The sequence below is a fragment of the Cannabis sativa genome, chromosome X, assembly GCF_029168945.1.
Source record: "Cannabis sativa cultivar Pink pepper isolate KNU-18-1 chromosome X, ASM2916894v1, whole genome shotgun sequence".
Lineage (NCBI taxonomy): Eukaryota > Viridiplantae > Streptophyta > Magnoliopsida > Rosales > Cannabaceae > Cannabis > Cannabis sativa.
Genome location: NC_083610.1, coordinates 16,488,894 through 16,511,989, shown reverse-complemented (window position 1 = coordinate 16,511,989; position 23,096 = coordinate 16,488,894). Strand labels below are relative to the sequence as shown.

At 35.0% G+C, this 23,096-nt stretch overlaps 3 protein-coding genes and 2 non-coding genes across 5 annotated transcripts; 2 read left to right on the top strand and 3 right to left on the bottom strand.

Annotated features, from left to right (window-relative positions):
* Positions 1-6,505: 6,505 nt before the first annotated feature.
* Positions 6,506-6,612, bottom strand: LOC133032825 (small nucleolar RNA R71). Its single transcript, XR_009685412.1, has one exon. It is a non-coding gene; the product is annotated as a small nucleolar RNA R71 (small nucleolar RNA).
* An 877-nt stretch (positions 6,613-7,489) lies between these two features.
* LOC133032066 (uncharacterized) lies at positions 7,490-9,849 on the top strand. Its single transcript, XM_061105885.1, has 3 exons — positions 7,490-8,082; positions 9,499-9,681; positions 9,798-9,849. The coding sequence occupies exons 1-3, from the start codon at positions 7,526-7,528 to the stop codon at positions 9,847-9,849; spliced, it is 792 nt and encodes a 263-aa protein (XP_060961868.1). The 5' UTR covers positions 7,490-7,525.
* LOC133032824 (small nucleolar RNA R71) lies at positions 9,809-9,915 on the bottom strand. The gene has a single exon (XR_009685411.1). It is a non-coding gene; the product is annotated as a small nucleolar RNA R71 (small nucleolar RNA).
* Positions 9,916-10,645: 730 nt separating this feature from the next.
* LOC133032572 (uncharacterized) lies at positions 10,646-12,242 on the top strand. The gene has a single exon (XM_061106564.1). The coding sequence runs from the start codon at positions 10,835-10,837 to the stop codon at positions 11,600-11,602; it is 768 nt and encodes a 255-aa protein (XP_060962547.1). The 5' UTR covers positions 10,646-10,834; the 3' UTR covers positions 11,603-12,242.
* A 4,788-nt stretch (positions 12,243-17,030) lies between these two features.
* Positions 17,031-19,175, bottom strand: LOC115702881 (LRR receptor-like serine/threonine-protein kinase ERL2). Its single transcript, XM_030630336.2, has one exon. It carries the CDS (start codon positions 18,602-18,604, stop codon positions 17,402-17,404), a length of 1,203 nt encoding a protein of 400 aa, XP_030486196.1. The 5' UTR covers positions 18,605-19,175; the 3' UTR covers positions 17,031-17,401.
* Between the last annotated feature and the right edge of the window lie 3,921 nt (positions 19,176-23,096).

Genomic DNA, 23,096 nt, shown 5'->3' with positions numbered 1-23,096 from the left:
CCTACCTAGAAATGGTTTGTAGTATAGACTAAAAAGATATGATTTTGACTTTGCATAGGCTACCCAAATGTTCTTAGTACCATATGCTTTCATTCATTTGTAAAGACACAGAGTAGAATATTGTTTATTCTATAGATATTTATATATACACAAGAGCCACACACACACACACAACACAGGAAAATGTAGATTATATAAATATGACTATATAGATTGTGTTTTTTGGTTCTTTCAGAAAAATGCATGTATAAATAGAAGATAGAATGTCTACTGTTGCTATAATTTTAAACACTACGCAAGTATACGCAATCAAGTAGTAAATCTCACACAGGTGAGGTCGATCCCACAGGGAATTGGATTAAGTACCACTAAATTATACTTATGATTCTATTCGGTAAATCAAAAGCAATTATGATTTAAAACAGTAAAATATGAAAGAAATTCAGAAAACTTAAAAACACACTTTAAGGTTGAGCAAGATGAGGCAATAGGGAGGAGAATCCTGTTGTTGTTTACCCAAATTGTTAATGATTAATTACTACCCTATTCTTGGAGTGAATGACAGATTATGAAATAACCTAGCTCCTTTCAGATCTTCTAGATTCTAAATCACATGTTATCTAATTAATTCCTTAATTAAACTAACATGAAATCAGCATTAAGTAATAATCTACTCGTCACATAAGTCATGTAAATACTTTCGTTTCACATAGAACATCGATTATCTTAATTTTAGCATTCTCAATTCTCACTTTTCAGATTTTGAATTGAGATCATAGAGCATGCACAAGGTGATCAATCTTAAACATGAAATTAAACACAAATTAAGATAATTTCACACACAAGAATTGAGGAATGGTAATTAAACATTAACTAGGAAAACATTAAACAACAATCATCATCCTCCCTAAATGGGAAATTTAGTTCAGAAATAAATCCATAACCATTCCTATAGCAATATTCAACATAAATAAATTAAAGAGGAATAAAGAAAAGAACTGTTTGAGGATGAATTCTGGATCTTCACTTGAATCTCTATGCTCTTCCTGCCGCTCTCAGCTGTGTTTTAGGGTTCCAAATCGCTCTTTCTGACTTTCAATCGCAGTTTTCTATTTATAATTGAAATTTAGGGTTCGATGGACGAAAATGCCCCTGGTCCGTACGGGATCTCGCCGCGGCCAAGCTTCCTCTCGCCGCGGCGAGAAATTGCCAAATTTAGGCCCTCTCTGTATCTCGTAACTCGCCGCGGCGAGCCTCTTCATCGCCGAGGCGACTGATGCTTCTGAATTCTCGAGATCTAGCCGCGGCCAAGTTGTGTTTAGCCGTGGCCAGATATGCACAAAAACTCAAAAATTAAGTTTTTCTTCGGCTCAGCACGTCTTTTAATGAATTTCTGCACCCGAGACCTCTTTTACTCCAAAGAACCTGAAAACATAGAAAACAAGCGTAATTCCGTCCCAACACAGCTAAAGATGCACATAAATTGGATCCAAAACATAGGCTAAAAATAGCCTAACAAACTCCCCCAAACTGACTCTTTACTCGTCCCCGAGTAAACTAAGACTAAACTAAAAAAAACTGACAATGATAGCTGAACTTTCCAATAATTAAATTGTTACCACCACCTGCACAACTTCAATCCATCAATAACCAGAATTTCAACTTGCCAACTCTAAGAACTAAGTTGAATGTGCAATTTACAAGTAAGTAATTCATACAAACATAAAGCATCGCAATTTCCATCAATATCACAACTGTTCTAACTTTCCAACATCCCACTATCACTCCAAGAATAGGGTAGTAATTAATCATTAACAATTTGGGTAAACAACAACAGGATTCTCCTCCCTATTGCCTCATCTTGCTCAACCTTAAAGTGTGTTTTTAAGTTTTCTGAATTTCTTTCATATTTTACTGTTTTAAATCATAATTGCTTTTGATTTACCGAATAGAATCATAAGTATAATTTAGTGGTACTTAATCCAATTCCCTGTGGGATCGACCTCACCTGTGTGAGATTTACTACTTGATTGCGTATACTTGCGTAGTGTTTAAAATTATAGCAACAAGTTTTTGGCGCCGTTGCCGGGGAGTGATAGTTAATATTATTAAAAATTAAATTTTGTTCTAATTTGGTTTTTCTTTTTAGTTTTAGTATTATTTTTTTTCAAATTTTTATCTTTTTAGTACTAATTTAGTTTTTTTTTTTTATTATTTTACTAATGTTTTATTGATGAGCTTGACCTGCAAGGTAAATCCAGATGCTATATCTTGAGGATTTTGCCCAACAACATAATGAACCATTCTATTCTGCTTGGAGGAGATTTAAAGAGTATGGAGAGAGATGTTATCCCACGTTCTCAAGTGGATGTTTTACGTGGCTCTTTTATAATGGACTTAATAATGAAACAAGAAGTTGGGTTGATTATGGAGCAAAGGCAACTGGAGTGCCTCTACTAATGAGAGGCTATGATGTAATAGATCTATTGAATAATATGGCAGATTTTGATTACGATTGGCATTGGGATCCATCACTTCAGGGTTGGAGTCACCAATACCCACCTTATTGCCCAAATTCATCTCAACAATCTGAAAAAGAGGAACAACTACTAGCACTTCTTCAATCACTTCCAGGAGAGATTAATCGCTTAACAAACATGGTGAGATCCTTATGTGATAATTTAGTGGCTCATGATTCAGAATGTAATAACTCCAATACTGAAAGTTATGAGAGTTATTGCTACAATGAAGAAGGGTCATTAGTTGAGTACAAGGAAGATAATGAGCCTACAATTGAAGATCAAGATCCTTGTGAAGAGGAACTCATTGAACATGAAATCACAAGCAAGGTTATGGATAGCCAAGTGGAGAGTGAGCAACAAGAAAAAAAGTTGTTCGATGAAAGTGTAGATACTGTGACATTGGAGGATGAGGAAGAACATGGCATCATTGATTCGACTTCATCAATGATATTGACTAATAAATCACTACTGAATCCATATATTTCATCTGCACCATATTATATCCTCTACAAGCCACAAAAGATTTCTCCCCAACCTCATCATCCAAAGACTTATGTTGTTGGTGCTGACTTTGGTTCAAACTCATCACTTGCCAAGCTTGAAGGCAAGTACAACAACAATTTTCAAGTTGTCTTGCATGACGCTTATTATGGGCGTCAACCGCTTATTGATGTGGCACCCAGGTAAGTTTCCTTTCCTTTTTCTTTAATGTCACATTGGGGACAATGTGTCACTTTAGTTTGGGGGGAGCAGTGACTTAATTTTTATTTGTGAGTTTTTTTTTTAAGTTTTATGTCTTTTAATTTTTAGTTTTTATTGTTTTGAGTAAATTTTCTTAATATGAGTCAATCTGAAAGTAGGTAGATAGCATGATTTGAAAAGTTCACTTATTTTCGAAAAATCCGTGTGCTTGGTGATATTACGTTCTTGACTAATTTCAATTTTGAGCATAGAATCATATTAGGTAATTTTCTCGCAATTGAATTGATTTATGTATGCTAATTTGACATGTGGAAAGTTGTCTAGAAAATTCTAGAACTTGCTTGCTTGCTATTTGAGGCGAAATAATAGATTATGCATGACTAGGAAAGTGATTTAGGCAATTTTTTTGGATCGATTGTGCTTGTCAAGCCATCCCTATAATTTTATCCTAGTTACCCTTTTTGAGCCTTAACTTATTTTTTTCTACACATATTGAGCCTAAAAAGATAAACCCATAAATACCCAAAATTTCAATTCTAATCATACCATAAGTAGATCTTTAGTTTGGGGAATTTGGATGGAAGTTTGTTGTATGTGAGTGGAAAAAAGTGTGAAAATTGAGAGAATATAAAAAAAAAAAAAATTGATTGACAACAACTTGAAAAAAAAGGAGAAAAGAAAGAAAAATCTGACAACTAGTGTCAAATCTAGAAAAAAAAATAAATATAAAGTTGTTGCACCCTTGTTGAAGAATATATCTCTCATGTAATTAGAAAAAAGGGTATTGGAATTGTGTGAAAAATATTGTGGGTGACATAATTTGAGAAGCTTATGGTATAGGAAAGCCTAAATGACCATTTCAACTACCTTACCTAAGCCTAACAATACAAGCCTAGAAAGACCTTCTGATTCTTGGTTGTGCATTAATCTATATTAGTGGAGAATAGTAAGTATTACAAGCATATGAAATTTTGGGTTAGTGGATTGTTTATTTTAATTGGCATGCATAAAGTGGTTTAATTGTTAGTTAATTGCATTCTATGGTTTCATGAGCTAAATGAAAATAAATTGAAATCTGTCAAGGGTGTAATTGAACTAAAATTCTGGATTATATGCATAAGTGAATTTTTTTCTTAATCATATTATTGAACCTACTTGAAAATTACTCGTGTTTTGGAGATTGACTTGTTTAATGTTTATTTAGTGTTTTACTCGAGGACGAGTAAAAGCTTAGTTTGGGGGAATTTGTTAGGTTATTTTTAGTATTAATTTTAGATTAAGTTTAGTATATTTTTAATTAAGTTTTAATCGTGTTTGGAGCATTTTTACGCTTGTTATCTTTTATTTTTACAGATTTAAAATAGAAGAAGATTAGAAAAATATCAGAGAAAAAGATGGGAAAAAGATAAAAAATATCATGATATTTAAAATAGAGAAAATTGTGGAAGCCGAAACTTCAAGCCTTAATTCGACGATGTTTTGTTCAGATTTTGGAAAAAATCAAAACATGAAAGTTCTAGATCTCTCTTTTATCTTTCCAGAACATCTTGAATCGTCAAATTCCGAGCAATATTGAGAGAGATATGGCCAAAATACTATCAGTCAACGCAGCAGAAAAAATATCTCGTTTGAGGTTTCCCAAAAATTTAAATCCGAATGGGAATTTAAATATTGCGTTTTTTTCCATATTTTTAGGCCTTCAATGCCTATATAAAGGGAAGAATGGAGTTGATTTCATCAAGCAATTTTAGAGAGAAAAAAAAAGAGAGAATACAGATGCAAAGTGGAGAGATCAACTGCAATATTGGAGGCATTCTTCAGAGGGTTTTCAACATTCTTCTCTTCTCTATTTTCATGTCTTTTCTTAAAGTTAATATGTGTGATTGTGCTCTCATAAACATGAGTAGCTAAACACTTTATTAGGGTTAGATGGATATTGTTTGACATTGTTTATGGTTTTAATATGATTTATTTTCCCTCTAATTTCTATGTATTCTATTTTATTTGTGCTTAATTACTTTTAATTGTCTGATCACCAATTATCTGTCTATGAGTTTGATGCGAGATCTGAGAAGTGAGTATCAAATATGCTATAGTAAAATAGAACTGAATTTCGATATAGGACGAGAGTACCTATATGGTTTAGATAGCTTATAGGGTTTTTATGCTTAATGCCTGTTGCATGTTAAATTTATCACGAGAGTAGAAAGTTTACATGTAATTGAGGTTTATATATCTGAGAAGACTATAAATTACCTTAGTAAACCTGCTATTGCATAGGAATTAATATTAGGAAAATAATCATATTAGGCCATAATCAATAGAAACAATTGAAATCGACACCCTAGTTTATTAACTATTAATTTTCTCGAATTGTTGCTTCCAACTATTTTTCTTATACTTCATTGTTTTTTTTTCCTATCTTTTATTTAATCAAATAGAAGTAAAAATTTAATTTTAACGTACTTAACTACACTCCCTGTGGGATCGACCTCACTCCTAGTGAGTTTACTACTTATAACGATACGTACACTTGCGTGTGCTAAATATCGCAACAAGTTTTTGGCGCCGTTGCCGGGGAATTGTTAAAGATTAATATTACATAAAATTATACTAACTTCTACTTTGGTATATTTTCTCTTGCTGATTTTTCTAACCTTTTTCTTGCAAGATTTTCTTCATCCATTTCAGGAATCCTAAGTGCATGCGCCGCCAAGGACAAACAGTCATATTACCAGTTGATCCTGAAATTGAGAAAACTTGCAGGAGGAATCGAAAGAACAAGAGGCAAGAAAGAGTTTCAAAGAATCGCCGAAACATCAGAGATCATGGCTGCGAATGTGAACAATAATGCTGGAAACAATGGGGGTAATAACGGTAATAATGGAGGTGCCGTGGAAGATCAAGCTAATGGCCGTAGCTTGAGAGATTACATTCTCCCTACTCTGACGGGAGTGCAGTCATGTATCAGGCCACCGGCAGTGGATGCAAACAATTTCGAGATTAAGCCTGCCATACTACAAATGGTGCAGTCTTCAGTCCAGTTTGGTGGACTCCCTTCTGAAGACCCCAATCTGCATCTATCGAACTTCATGGAGTTATGTCAGACCTTCAAAGTCAATGGGGTTAGTGATGACGCCATCCGTTTGAGACTGTTTCCATTCTCACTGAGAGAGCGAGCCAAGAGTTGGTTGATCTCCTTGCCACCAAATTCTATAGCAACATGGACAGACTTAGCAACAAAATTTTTGTCTAAATTCTTCCCTCCAGCAAAGTCTGCAAAGCTACGAGGAGAAATAAACAACTTCTGTCAGCAAGATAATGAATCTCTCCATGAGGCTTGGGAGAGGTTTAAAGATCTAATCAGAAAATGCCCTCATCATGGCATAGAAAAGTGGATGCTGGTTCACAATTTCTACAACGGGTTGGTTGGTAACACTAGAACTCTGATAGATGCAGCAGCTGGTGGAGCTTTTATGAGAAAGAGTGCTAATGAGGCGTACGATCTATTGGAGGAGATGGCTCTAAATAATCAGCAGTGGCCAACTGAAAGGAGTCAAACTAAGAAAGTAGCTGGTGTGCTAGAGGTTGATGCCATCACAAAGTTGACAGCTCAAGTTGAGGCCTTGACAAAGCTGATTGCAGGGCAAGCTAAACAAGCCCAAGTTATTTGTGAGATATGTGGAGGCAACCATCACTTTTCAGAGTGTCGCATGTGGATAATTTGCCAATGGATCAAGCAAAAGCCATTGGGAACTACTCCCAAAATAATAATTATGGGCACAACCAACAGGGGTTCTACCAGCAGAGAAATCAGCCCCAACAAAACCAACAACAAAGTCCTAGTGGAGGCTCCAATATCCAAGCTGATTTATTGCTCCAATTCATGATGGAGACTAGAGCCTCTATTAAAACTCTAGAAACTCAAATGGAACAATTGTCTACTCAAGTGGCAAACCAAGCTCAAGGAAATTCACCTAGCACTAGTGAGGCAAAAGGAAAAGAGCAATGTAAAGCAATTTCCTTGAGGAGTGGAAAGAGTTATGAAGGACCTAGTGGCAAGCAACCGATTGAAGATGGGGCTCGGGATCAACAGTACGTACACCGCACCAAAGGAAAAGAAGGCTACCGATAGCCCCGCACCACCACAACAAGCCTCCACCAATCGGTATTGATCATCATGTGAAGATACCTTATCCTCAGAGACTCCGAAAGACCAATCTAGACAAGCGTTTACAAAATTTCTAGAGGTCTTCAAAAGACTACACATCAACATTCCTTTTGCTGAAGCCTTGGAACAAATGCCCCGTTATGTGAAGTTCATGAAGGAGATATTGTCTAAGAAGAGAAAAATGGAGGACTATGAAACAGTGGCATTAACTGAGGAGTGTAGCGCCATTTTGCAAAAGAAACTACCGCCCAAGCTTAAAGATCCGGGTAGTTTCAATATTCCATGCTCTATAGGGGGTTCGGTGGAAACTAAAGCTCTATGTGATCTGGGAGCAAGCATTAATCTAATGCCGTTGTCTGTCTTCAAAAGGCTAGGATTGGGAAAAGCAAAGCCCACAACAGTGACTCTACAACTAGCGGATCGTTCTCTAACTCATCCTCGTGGCATAATTGAAGATGTACTGGTGAAGGTTGGTAAGTTTATCTTCCCTGCTGATTTCTTAATTCTTGATATGGAGGAAGATTCAACTATTCCCATTATTTTGGGAAGACCATTCTTGGCCACGGGTCGAGCATTAATAGATGTTCAAAAGGGGGAGTTAAAGTTGCGAGTCCAAGATGAAGAGGTCAATTTTAATGTTTTTGCCCCAACTGACATTCCTACCTGTTGCAAGATCGAGATGGTGAAGGGTTCTTTTGTTAAAGCTGATAAGAAGAAAGCAAAGCCTAAAGAGCGACTTCGAACGATTCAGCGTCGTTGGAAAAGATTGATGTGTGGTAGTTCTGAAGGTGAGCTTACTCTTGTGCAAAACTCTGAAATCAACACTATTGGTGGTAAATTTTCTTCATTTAGTGCGAGGGCTCTTTTGAATGCAAAGGGTGGACTTGATCCCTTCTGATGGGGCTCAGGTAAGTTTCTCTCACCCTGGTTTATTTTCATACATTGGGGACAATGTGCAGTTTAGTTTGGGGGGGGGGAGACTTAAATTTTTCAGTTTATTTGTTTTAGTTTAGTTTGTTTTAGTTTTTTTTAGTCTTGCGTGATAGTTAAATTGAAAGATGGATTAAATTGTTGTTATTCACTTGTGCAATGGATTGAAACATAACTGTGTGCTTGACAAATAAAAATTAAGTCACTGCTCCCCCCAAACTAAAGTGACACATTGTCCCCAATGTGACATTAAAGAAAAAGGAAAGGAAACTTACCTGGGTGCCACATCAATAATCGGTTGACGCCCATAATAAGCGTCATGCAAGACAACTTGAAAATTGTTGTTGTACTTGCCTTCAAGCTTGGCAAGTGATGAGTTTGAACCAAAGTCAGCACCAACAACATAAGTCTTTGGATGATGAGGTTGGGGAGAAATCTTTTGTGGCTTGTAGAGGATATAATATGGTGCAGATGAAATATATGGATTCAGTAGTGATTTATTAGTCAATATCATTGATGAAGTCGAATCAATGATGCCATGTTCTTCCTCATCCTCCAATGTCACAGTATCTACACTTTCATCGAACAACCTTTTTTCTTGTTGCTCACTCTCCACTTGGCTATCCATAACCTTGCTTGTGATTTCATGTTCAATGAGTTCCTCTTCACAAGGATCTACTCCCTGTGGGATCGACCTCACTCCTAGTGAGTTTACTACTTATAACGATACGTACACTTGCGTGTGCTAAATATCGCAACAAGTTTTTGGCGCCGTTGCCGGGGAATTGTTAAAGATTAATATTACATAAAATTATACTAACTTCTACTTTGGTATATTTTCTCTTGCTGATTTTTCTAACCTTTTTCTTGCAAGATTTTCTTCATCCATTTCAGGAATCCTAAGTGCATGCGCCGCCAAGGACAAACAGTCATATTACCAGTTGATCCTGAAATTGAGAAAACTTGCAGGAGGAATCGAAAGAACAAGAGGCAAGAAAGAGTTTCAGCAACTGCTGAAACATCAGAGATCATGGCTGCGAATGTGAACAATAATGCTGGAAACAATGGGGGTAATAACGGTAATAATGGAGGTGCCGTGGAAGATCAAGCCAATGGCCGTAGCTTGAGAGATTACATTCTCCCTACTCTGACGGGAGTGCAGTCATGTATCAGGCCACCGGCAGTGGATGCAAACAATTTCGAGATTAAGCCTGCCATACTACAAATGGTGCAGTCTTCAGTCCAGTTTGGTGGACTCCCTTCTGAAGACCCCAATCTGCATCTATCGAACTTCATGGAGTTATGTCAGACCTTCAAAGTCAATGGGGTTAGTGATGACGCCATCCGTTTGAGACTGTTTCCATTCTCACTGAGAGAGCGAGCCAAGAGTTGGTTGATCTCCTTGCCACCAAATTCTATAGCAACATGGACAGACTTAGCAACAAAATTTTTGTCTAAATTCTTCCCTCCAGCAAAGTCTGCAAAGCTACGAGGAGAAATAAACAACTTCTGTCAGCAAGATAATGAATCTCTCCATGAGGCTTGGGAGAGGTTTAAAGATCTAATCAGAAAATGCCCTCATCATGGCATAGAAAAGTGGATGCTGGTTCACAATTTCTACAACGGGTTGGTTGGTAACACTAGAACTCTGATAGATGCAGCAGCTGGTGGAGCTTTTATGAGAAAGAGTGCTAATGAGGCGTACGATCTATTGGAGGAGATGGCTCTAAATAATCAGCAGTGGCCAACTGAAAGGAGTCAAACTAAGAAAGTAGCTGGTGTGCTAGAGGTTGATGCCATCACAAAGTTGACAGCTCAAGTTGAGGCCTTGACAAAGCTGATTGCAGGGCAAGCTAAACAAGCCCAAGTTATTTGTGAGATATGTGGAGGCAACCATCACTTTTCAGAGTGTCAGGCAGATGTGGATAATTTGCCAATGGATCAAGCAAAAGCCATTGGGAACTACTCCCAAAATAATAATTATGGGCACAACCAACAGGGGTTCTACCAGCAGAGAAATCAGCCCCAACAAAACCAACAACAAAGTCCTAGTGGAGGCTCCAATATCCAAGCTGATTTATTGCTCCAATTCATGATGGAGACTAGAGCCTCTATTAAAACTCTAGAAACTCAAATGGAACAATTGTCTACTCAAGTGGCAAACCAAGCTCAAGGAAATTCACCTAGCACTAGTGAGGCAAAAGGAAAAGAGCAATGTAAAGCAATTTCCTTGAGGAGTGGAAAGAGTTATGAAGGACCTAGTGGCAAGCAACCAGTTGAAGATGGGGCTCAGGATCAACAGGCACAGACACCGGCACCAAAGGAAAAGAAGGCTACTGATAGCCCTGCACCACCACAACAGTCTCCACCAATCAGTATTGATCATCATGTGAAGATACCTTATCCTCAGAGACTCCGAAAGACCAATCTAGACAAGCAGTTTACAAAATTTCTAGAGGTCTTCAAAAGACTACACATCAACATTCCTTTTGCTGAAGCCTTGGAACAAATGCCCCGTTATGTGAAGTTCATGAAGGAGATATTGTCTAAGAAGAGAAAAATGGAGGACTATGAAACAGTGGCATTAACTGAGGAGTGTAGCGCCATTTTGCAAAAGAAACTACCGCCCAAGCTTAAAGATCCGGGTAGTTTCAATATTCCATGCTCTATAGGGGGTTCAGTGGAAACTAAAGCTCTATGTGATCTGGGAGCAAGCATTAATCTAATGCCGTTGTCTGTCTTCAAAAGGCTAGGATTGGGAAAAGCAAAGCCCACAACAGTGACTCTACAACTAGCGGATCGTTCTCTAACTCATCCTCGTGGCATAATTGAAGATGTACTGGTGAAGGTTGGTAAGTTTATCTTCCCTGCTGATTTCTTAATTCTTGATATGGAGGAAGATTCAACTATTCCCATTATTTTGGGAAGACCATTCTTGGCCACGGGTCGAGCATTAATAGATGTTCAAAAGGGGGAGTTAAAGTTGCGAGTCCAAGATGAAGAGGTCAATTTTAATGTTTTTGCCCCAACTGACATTCCTACCTGTTGCAAGATTGAGATGGTGAAGGGTTCTTTTGTTAAAGCTGATAAGAAGAAAGCAAAGCCTAAAGAGCGACTTCGAACGATTCAGCGTCGTTGGAAAAGATTGATGTGTGGTAGTTCTGAAGGTGAGCTTACTCTTGTGCAAAACTCTGAAATCAACACTATTGGTGGTAAATTTTCTTCATTTAGTGCGAGGGCTCTTTTGAATGCAAAGGGTGGACTTGATCCCTTCTGATGGGGCTCAGGTAAGTTTCTCTCACCCTGGTTTATTTTCATACATTGGGGACAATGTGCATTTTAGTTTGGGGGGGGGAGACTTAAATTTTTCAGTTTATTTGTTTTAGTTTAGTTTGTTTTAGTTTTTTTTAGTCTTGCGTGATAGTTAAATTGAAAGATGGATTAAATTGTTGTTATTCACTTGTGCAATGGATTGAAACATAACTGTGTGCTTGACTTGCAACTGTTTGAATTAAATTGGATGTGTGCTAGGAAGTGATTCATGTAGATTTAAAACATTTGCTATTCTCACGTATCACCTCTGTTCTATTTGGATTGTGGAATGATTGATTGAACATGGAATAGAATTTGTTTGACATACTCTCTTGAAGCGAAATCCTTGATGATTTTTGTTTGGAAAGTGATTTAGGCAAGTTTTCTTTGGAACGATTGAGCCTTTCAAGCCTGCCTATGAATTTTTTACCATAGTATACCCAAAGTTGAGCCTTAGCCTGTTTGAAAAAAAAAAATTTCACCACTTAACTGAGCTAAATTCGTTATCTTCAACTCTTTTCACCCTGAACATATCTTATTATGCCATGAGCCTTGAAGCAAGTTTGGGGGGAATAAGTGCTGTAAGTGAAAAAATATAAAGTGTAGGAATGAGAGATTGAAAAAAAAAGAATAATATTGTGTGTTGCGCCTATGAAAAAAAATGTGTCTTCTTGAAAAAAAGTTAAGAAAATTATGAGGCACACATAAGAAAAAAATTTGCAATCTCTTATTTTTGTTTTTGGGATATATGGAAAGAAAGCAAAATAAATGTCTAGGCTTGTTTGGTATAATTGTGCTTATGGTATAGTATAGCCTAAATGACTTCTCACCTACCCATGTACCTAAGCCATGTGATTTTAACCGAAAAAGACCTATTGATTCCAGATAGAAATTTGTCAACATTAGTGGAGAGAGGTATGTCATTCAAACTTATTGATCATGTGTTAGTGGGATGTTGGAAAGTTAGAACAGTTGTGATATTGATGGAAATTGCGATGCTTTATGTTTGTATGAATTACTTACTTGTAAATTGCACATTCAACTTAGTTCTTAGAGTTGGCAAGTTGAAATTCTGGTTATTGATGGATTGAAGTTGTGCAGGTGGTGGTAACAATTTAATTATTGGAAAGTTCAGCTATCATTGTCAGTTTTTTTTAGTTTAGTCTTAGTTTACTCGGGGACGAGTAAAGAGTCAGTTTGGGGGAGTTTGTTAGGCTATTTTTAGCCTATGTTTTGGATCCAATTTATGTGCATCTTTAGCTGTGTTGGGACGGAATTACGCTTGTTTTCTATGTTTTCAGGTTCTTTGGAGTAAAAGAGGTCTCTAAAAGTGAGAAATTCATTAAAAGACGTGCTGAGCCGAAGAAAAACTTAATTTTTGAGTTTTTGTGCATATCTGGCCACGGCTAAACACAACTTGGCCGCGGCTAGATCTCGAGAATTCAGAAGCATCAGTCGCCTCGGCGATGAAGAGGCTCGCCGCGGCGAGTTACGAGATACAGAGAGGGCCTAAATTTGGCAATTTCTCGCCGCGGCGAGAGGAAGCTTGGCCGCGGCGAGATCCCGTACGGACCAGGGGCATTTTCGTCCATCGAACCCTAAATTTCAATTATAAATAGAAAACTGCGATTGAAAGTCAGAAAGAGCGATTTGGAACCCTAAAACACACTCGAGAGCGGCGGGAAGAGCATAGAGATTCAAGTGAAGATCCGTAATTCATCCTCAAACAGTTCTTTTTCTTTATTCCTCTTTAATTTATTTATGTTGAATATTGCTATAGGAATGGTTATGGATTTATTTCTGAACTAAATTTCCCATTTAGGGAGGATGATGATTGTTGTTTAATGTTTTCCTAGTTAATGTTTAATTACCATTCCTCAATTCTTGTGTGTGAAATTATCTTAATTTGTGTTTAATTTCATGTTTAAGATTGATCACCTTGTGCATGCTCTATGATCTCAATTCAAAATCTGAAAAGTGAGAATTGAGAATGCTAAAATTAAGATAATCGATGTTCTATGTGAAACGAAAGTATTTACATGACTTATGTGACGAGTAGATTATTACTTAATGCTGATTTCATGTTAGTTTAATTAAGGAATTAATTAGATAACATGTGATTTAGAATCTAGAAGATCTGAAAGGAGCTAGGTTATTTCATAATCTGTCATTCACTCCAAGAATAGGGTAGTAATTAATCATTAACAATTTGGGTAAACAACAACAGGATTCTCCTCCCTATTGCCTCATCTTGCTCAACCTTAAAGTGTGTTTTTAAGTTTTCTGAATTTCTTTCATATTTTACTGTTTTAAATCATAATTGCTTTTGATTTACCGAATAGAATCATAAGTATAATTTAGTGGTACTTAATCCAATTCCCTGTGGGATCGACCTCACCTGTGTGAGATTTACTACTTGATTGCGTATACTTGCGTAGTGTTTAAAATTATAGCAACAAGTTTAAGTACGTTAAAATTAAATTTTTACTTCTATTTGATTAAATAAAAGATAGGAAAAAAAAACAATGAAGTATAAGAAAAATAGTTGGAAGCAACAATTCGAGAAAATTAATAGTTAATAAACTAGGGTGTCGATTTCAATTGTTTCTATTGATTATGGCCTAATATGATTATTTTCCTAATATTAATTCCTATGCAATAGCAGGTTTACTAAGGTAATTTATAGTCTTCTCAGATATATAAACCTCAATTACATGTAAACTTTCTACTCTCGTGATAAATTTAACATGCAACAGGCATTAAGCATAAAAACCCTATAAGCTATCTAAACCATATAGGTACTCTCGTCCTATATCGAAATTCAGTTCTATTTTACTATAGCATATTTGATACTCACTTCTCAGATCTCGCATCAAACTCATAGACAGATAATTGGTGATCAGACAATTAAAAGTAATTAAGCACAAATAAAATAGAATACATAGAAATTAGAGGGAAAATAAATCATATTAAAACCATAAACAATGTCAAACAATATCCATCTAACCCTAATAAAGTGTTTAGCTACTCATGTTTATGAGAGCACAATCACACATATTAACTTTAAGAAAAGACATGAAAATAGAGAAGAGAAGAATGTTGAAAACCCTCTGAAGAATGCCTCCAATATTGCAGTTGATCTCTCCACATATGGAAAAAAACGCAATATTTAAATTCCCATTCGGATTTAAATTTTTGGGAAACCTCAAACGAGATATTTTTTCTGCTGCGTTGACTGATAGTATTTTGGCCATATCTCTCTCAATATTGCTCGGAATTTGACGATTCAAGATGTCCTGGAAAGATAAAAGAGAGATCTAGAACTTTCATGTTTTGATTTTTTCCAAAATCTGAACAAAACATCGTCGAATTAAGGCTTGAAGTTTCGGCTTCCACAATTTTCTCTATTTTAAATATCATGATATTTTTTATCTTTTTCCCATCTTTTTCTCTGATATTTTTCTAATCTTCTTCTATTTTAAATCTGTAAAAATAAAAGATAACAAGCGTAAAAATGCTCCAAACACGATTAAAACTTAATTAAAAATATACTAAACTTAATCTAAAATTAATACTAAAAATAACCTAACATCTACTACAAAATTTATTTTATTTTAATGTACTATGTAGTTAGTTTGATGTGAAGCAAATGAATGAAATTCTTTAGAAAAAAAAAAAGAGGAAATCAGAAATAAAAATATACAAATATCTCTTTAAGTTTAATAAATATGCAACATTTAACTGTGTATTTTTTGACTTTTTTCTTATGGGATTTTTTTCACATATTTTATTATTTAGAAATTGATATATTTATTTTTAAAATAATCGGTCGAATTAGTTGTATTGAAAATTTATTGGTATAATAACCGATTACTACTATCAATTTTCTACTTTAGTAAGCTATATGATGGTAATTGTTACCAGTACCACTACATTAATTTTTGAAATAATACGTCTATATCAATAATCGATTATAGTAAAAGAAAAAATATTTTGGTAGCAAAATTATTTAATCCATAATTGTAAAATTTAAATTAAATTTTCCAAAAAAATAATAGCATATATATTATTGGATTGACTGCCTATTCGGTCTCATATCCATGTGCTAGTGCCACAAAAAGATGATATATAATATCCAACCCCACCTAATCTCATCCTCGTTCACATGTGCATGCATGGCTTGGATTAGAAGGCACAATATGATTCTAAAGAGAGTTTAGTATTGTTCATCCAAAATTACCATTCAAACCAAAACCAAACAAATTATACAATTATTTTTATTTTACAATAACAAGATGAAGATATTATTGTGGCCACCCCTTTTAAGGTGGGTGAAACCTACAAATAATAAGTACATGAATAGATGAAGTAGCTGGCTCCAATGATGATTATTTACATCCACAAAAATCAATATACTCGTGCATAGAAAATAAAATAAAAAAGCTGAAAAGCACTTAGGACCATCATCGGAGTACCCAACATGAAAAAAACTCTTCCATGGAAAAGCATTTCAGCCTTTTTATGGTTGGAACACTCAAGAATGACCATTTGTTGCATTTGGGAGTACCAGAGAAAGGTCTCAGCACCAATAGAAGTGTTTTGCCCAACTTCATTTCAACATGCTATGATTCACTTTAGTATTTTGGTGGCGTTTGGTGGGAGATAATGAAATAGAATAGAATTGAAAATAAATAATTTTCATTCCATTTCTTTGTACGTTTACATTTCAAAATATTAGAATGTCGTTTTAATGAAACGCTATTTTTACTATTTTAGTATAATGACTATTCAATTTTGAAATAAAAAGAATGACCATTCCAATGTAACATGAGAAAAAATTTAATAATTTTTTTATCAATTTTTTTGTATGCATTTTAAACCACTCTTGTAATATTATATTATCGGTTATTCTACTTGCTAATTAATTTTAATTTTAAGGGGAAACATATTACTTCTTACCTACATATCACCATGAGTATATAATTTAAATCAAAAAGACATTTGAGATGAAACTCTATAATTTTAACCATACACTTTATTCTAGTTTCACAATCATGTTTGCACATTCTAACATATAGCTTTGATATATATCCTGTATTTTCTTTATATTATCAATTGAGTTTGAAAATGAACAAATATATCTCAACAATTTCTCAATCAATTCCCAAATTTAAGTTGGTATGCCATTATTTACAAGAGCTTGATAAGATTGAACCAATATCTAACTTAATTAAAAGCTCAATGATCATCGATTCAAGTCAAGATACCAATTTGCATTACTCTCTCATGGCATTGTAAAAACTGACATAGCAACTAATAAAGAAACACAAAAAAGTGTGTGTAGAGTTCTGCTGAAGAAGTAAATGAAGAGACAGACAACTTTTGAGCTACAATTAAAAGCTAAACGGCAAACACTTCAATATATAATAGAAGTATTATATATTAATAACAACCATAACATTATGATACATAAACATTAATTCCTGCCCCAAAATATAAAAAATAAGCCCCTGCATTCATAGCTATTAATTAACTATTTTTCTCAAGTATCCACAAAATCTTATTCTCTTCATCAACATTAGTTTTGTACCCACAAATTTAGACAAAAATGTTCAATAAATAAATAATAAAATGAATATTATAAAAGAATCCCCAAAAGACAGAAGGAGTCCATATTAGTTTAATAATAATAATGCCATCAAAAAAACCCGTTTTAACTTTGAATTCCCATTATACCCTTAGAGATTAATACGAGTTTACAGATTTACCCTTTCCACTCGTTGCACTGAGATGTAGGCCTTGTAATCTGTTTTCCGGACCTGAAGGGGCAAGGAGTGTGTACGGGAGGTACCATACAATTATACTGTAGACACAATGAACTGCTCAAAGGAATATCAGCCGTTGGATTAATCTGAATCCCAGTTAAAAAATTATGCTGTAAATACAGTATCTGTATACTAGCGGCTAGTAACCGGTCCACGAAACTAGCCGGAACTTCACCCGTGAACCGGTTATTGTTGAGGTAGAGATTCTGTACGGTCGAGAACAAAGGTGAGATTCGACCTGAGAAACTGTTGAAGCTCAGATCAACGGTCGGGATCGTAACTTGGTCGACCGGTTCGACTGACCCTGTGAATTGGTTCCTTTGTAATTGGAGATTTGTGATTGGGAATGTGAATATCCGACCCGGAATTGAACCCGTGAACTGGTTCAAGCTCAAGTCTAGGTAGTTCAGCTGATCGAGCCGGTTCAGTGCCCGGTCTACAGAACCGGAGAGCTTGTTCCACGCCAGGGAGAGGTACTGTAGAGAAGGTGGGAGGGAGCTCGGAGCTAGCGAACCGGTAAGACTGTTGTGCTTCAGGTCGAGTCGGGTCAGTGATTGAGACAGAAATTGAGGGACCGAACCGGAGATGTGGTTGTGGCAGAGAATGAGGTTTGTGAGCTCTGGTAACGTTCCAATGCTGCGTGGGATTTCTCCGGCGAGCTGGTTGTAGCTCAGGTCAAGAGTTCTGAGATTGCGGAGGTGACCCAGTGTCGCTGGTATGCCGCCGGAGATGAAGTTCCGGCTGATGGCGAGGAACCTGAGATTTTTCAATTGAGAGATTGATTGCGGTAGCGGACCGTAGACCCGACCCGGAACGATCGAGAACTCGGCTAATGCGGAGAGCTTTCCTATTGCTGCGTCGACCCGACCTGTGAGACCCGGAGAACCGGCTCTAGGGTCGCCGAGATTGAGGGAAATAACCTTGTCGGAATCACAGTAAACCCCGGCAAAGTTACATGGGTCGGAAGTGAAATCCCAGGAGGCGAAGAAATTTGAGCCAGGCAAGTCATGGAGAGCTTTCCGTATCGATTGCAGAGCCAAGAAATCAAGTGGGTCGAGAATGGCAAATGTGATCATGTTACATTGAAACAAACAGAGGGAGAATACCAAAAACCCAACTCCCAAACACCTCTGTTTCGCCATTAGAGAGTGAAGAAAAAGAAAACCAAAAAAATAAAAAATAAAGCTTGAGATTCAAAGTGAGTTGAAAGAAGAAGAAGATCTCTGGTTTTTATATAGAGGGAGACAGAGAGTGAGCTTTTTGGAGAAAAGGGTCAAAGAGAGGGGTTGAGAAAAGAAATGCTTTTCCGTGAGAAGAACCTCCCGATTTCTCGTGGGGTACAACAAGAACGTGAAAGCTTTAATGGCTAGACTGGTAAGTAGTAACAGTATCAAAATCTCTGCTAACGAGTTTTATAGATTAGTGTCTATATATTTACAAATATGTATAAAAAGGAAAAAAAAAAAAACCAAAAAAAAAGAAAGAGAAAGAGCTATGAATATATTAGAGTAATGGATTTTGGCTTGGAAAGGAAGAAACTTCGTGTGAATCTTTGTTGCTGTTCGCTTACTTCTGATGAAACTCTCAATGTCTCTGCTTTTTCATTATTTTGGCTTCTCAAACAAGACGCTTGTAATTTACAGAGTCTGGAAGAAGACACACTCATATATTTTTTCTTATTTTTATTTTTATTTATTTATTTATTAATGTATTTTAATAATGTTTGTTTATTGGGGTTTGGGAAATGGGGCAAACGGTTGTCCGAGCCTACGTGGAAGGAGGAGTGTCAGGTTCGGAAGACAGCTCAGCAGGTGTTGGGACGGTGGTTTGGAGTTGGGTCACGTGAGTATCGTGGAAGAGAAGCAACTACTACTAACACTAAACTAAAGCCAACGAAGCAAAAGTGGTGTGTTGGTTAACTTTAGAGTGACAGACAGGTGGTAGAAGAACAGAAATAGTAAATGGCATTAACCAATGAAGTTGCCACGTTAGCAGTGAAGTGGTGTTAAAAAGTAAAAACATCAGAAGGAAAGAGGCGGAGTTGTACTGTGATATTCGGGTGGGTGACAGCTAACTGCGGGACCCTTCCTCCATTGTCCACCTCGGATTATTTTACAACCATTTTTTTTTTAAAAAAATTTATTGGGTGATTCTACAATGCACATCCTTAAAAAGGATGTACTGAAGGAATGTACTGATGCACCCTTGACTTGTTTCGGCATTCAGAATAATTTTTTAGTCTAATTTTTTTTCATATTCATGTTCATTATACCTATTTAAGATAACCTATAAAATTTTGAGAAATTCAGAACAATGTTCAAATAGTCTATTTTACACGCGTATAAAATAAAATAGTCACGCATGCAACACACTGCTTGAACGTATTTTTCAGCGTGCTAAACTTTTTCAAATTTCTTAAAATTTTGCAGGATATCTTAAATAACTATAACGTACATGACTATGGAAAAAAATTTGACTAAAAAATTATTTCGGGTGCTAAAATAGATAAGGGTATATCAATATATCCATTTTAAGGGGGTGCATTGTAGAATTTCCCAAATTTATTTACACTGTTAAAATTTATAATTTTTTTTTTTAATTTTAACTAAAAAAAGTAATAATATTACAAAAAAAAAAACTTATCCGGACAAATAAATAAATGTACAACTCAAATAAAAAAAATTATGCAAATATTTTTTACACACACCTTCAACTCATGATCTATGCTTTTTGGAATTGAAACCTTCATGTGATTTGACCTTCAATCGGCCAACTGGGGCTGAGCATAAAATCCAAAAAACCAAAAAAACTGTTCAAACTGACCTACCGAACATCGTTGGAACTGATACCGATAGAACCAAAAACTAAAAAAACTACTAACGGTTTAAATTGCTATTAAACGGTCAGTTGTTTTTTTTTGGAAATAAGCCGACCAAAAAAACCGAAACCGACCGTTATACATATATATTAATTTATTAAGTTTTTTTTTTTGCTTTATGTACTGTAGTTATTAATAATATATTATTATTTTATTAATATTAAAGTTAAAAGAATAAAATAATTAGTTTTTGAACAATTAATTGTATGTTTGTAGTTGTAAAATGTAGAATAATGTATTTGTAGAATAAATTGGATCATATTTTAAAGAAAAAAAAAGTTCGATTTGGGCAGTTTAAATCGACCAGTACGAGGTTCAAAACAGTCAGTTTTAAGATAGAATCTAGATTGGTAGGTCAGTTTTCGATTGCACCAATGCAGACCGAAAATCGAATTCTGGTTTTTTATATAAAAAAATGACCAAACCAATCGATGCTCAGCCCTACGACCAACCCAGCAACCCAACACAACCGAAACGAAACCCAACTAGAAAGAGAACCACTATTAATTCCAGAAACTTTACCTGAGAAGACGACATGAATCAATAAAAATAAGGGTTGTTTCGAATTCATAAAAAAAGTGCAGAAAAATTACTATGAAACTAAAATTCAACCAGAAATCCAGTTTAATTCGCATAAACTAATGTCCTGACTTCAATTTTCAGATCAATGAAATGCAGATCTCAAAAAGATAAACTGGAGTTCCCAAACAATCCAACTCAGGTATAATCTAAAAAAATTTACATCAATACTAAAGTAAAATATTTATCCTGGTGCATTTTTGTTGTTTTCTAAATTTTTAATGGTGAATTTGTTCATATTGAATCACGAAGAGACATGTAGATAGAGTTATGTACGTGGAAACAGTGTTCTGATTTTTAATATTTCGTAACAGTTGCATAAACATTTTGCTAACAGTTGTTTCTCCACATATTACTATTAAGGTATAAGTAATTATCGATCAGTGATAAAAAAAAATAATAACAAATAGTTTCTTATAGATACACATTCACATTTAATATTTTTAGTTGCAATTAAATTGCACGTTAGTTAAATAATAGTTTTGCTACTACAATACTATAGTATTATAAAAACAGGGCTTGGAATTGTCAAATACGCAACCTCAGCAGATAAAACACGATTGTTATAATATTTGTTTGTATTAAATATGTGGAATTATTAGTTGTTTTGTGGTTTTATGTTAGTTGGCTCACAATAGATACATCTGTGTCATTACAGTTTTATCACAGTTGCCTTGAAGTTAACTTCTTTCTCTTCTAATCGTCAAAGTTGAAATTATTTTCAGGTAAAGACACCTTTGACTTCTTTTTTACTGGACGACGACCACCTTTAGCCACGGGGGGAGCAAAATCAGAGTCATCATCGTCGATGATTGGGCGTTTTCCTTTAACCTTGTTAACAGCTGATTTATGACCCATTTTTGAAATTTTTTTTGGCAATAAAGATGGAGAAGCAAAAGATGATATATAAAAAAAAAAACTGATAGAGGAGGCAGTTGGTAGAAGAAGATGGCGAAAGTTATGACTGAGAGGTAGTTTTCGTGGGTTTTGAACATGGGTTTCAAAAGGGTAATGACTGGAATTTAATAATTGTCAAATTTTAGGTGGCAAAGTTGCTAATTGACAAAGACATGTCATCATTTAAACGGAATAATTGGACGGAACTTAATAGAAGGACTAAATTTCTGTAAATGTAATAATTCACGGGGCATTCTTAACAAGTCGTATATTTTAAGGGTCAAAATTAGTATTGTTGAAGATTCAGGGGTAAAATTGTTAATTATTCTTAATTAAAATTCTTTTATAAAATGTGATTAATTAAAAAAATAGTATGAATTAGTAAAAAAAAAAATATAAATGAGAGAAAAAGATATAGAATAAGTGATTGTAATTTTTGAAAAAGAAAAATAATAATTTATTTATATGATATTAGACTTGGTTATTAAATTAAATTACATTAAATATGATAAATTTATTTATATGATATTAGACTTGATTATTTAAGCATTTTCAAATTAAGGAAATTACAAATATTATAGATTTTTATACTTTCTATGTAAAAATATAATTTTTTTTTCAAAAAATTTATTTTACGAAAATTGAAAAAAATTTGAAAATTATAGAAAATCAGGTACTCTTATGGTAACTAGAGGGATAACCAATTACCTTATACTATTTTCCCATTTCTTTTAACTTTTTTTCTAAATATTTTTCATAAAATAATCTTTTTTTTTTTGAAAAAAAAACCATATTTTTACAAATTTATATCTTAAAAACTATAAAAATAAAAATTCTCCTATCTTATTTTGTTACTTAATAGTCCTTTGTGTTTTTTTTAGAAGAAACATGCCTCGTTAAAATCTATTGAGTAAACCGAGAGTAAAAACTCCAAGAGGGAAAAGAGTGGCCAAAACCATTACTTGAATTGGTTTTGATCACTTGGTGGCCCCTTTGGTATCTCTTGAATTAGTTTTGATCACTTGGTGGCACATTTGGTATCGAAGTAACAAGCAAGTACATGATAAAACCATCATCTTGTCTGAGTTAGTTGGTCCATGGGCGACTAATTTCCTCAAGGCCTATTGCGATGATAACTAGCGAGATTCTTTTCATAATCATGAGCTACTTGCTACTCACAGAGTTAGTTCTCCTCCTTATTGGCTCCCCTTGCTCACGATGTGCTCAAAGTCAATTCAGACACAATCATTGACTCTGTTGGAGGTTCTTGTTATTTAGGA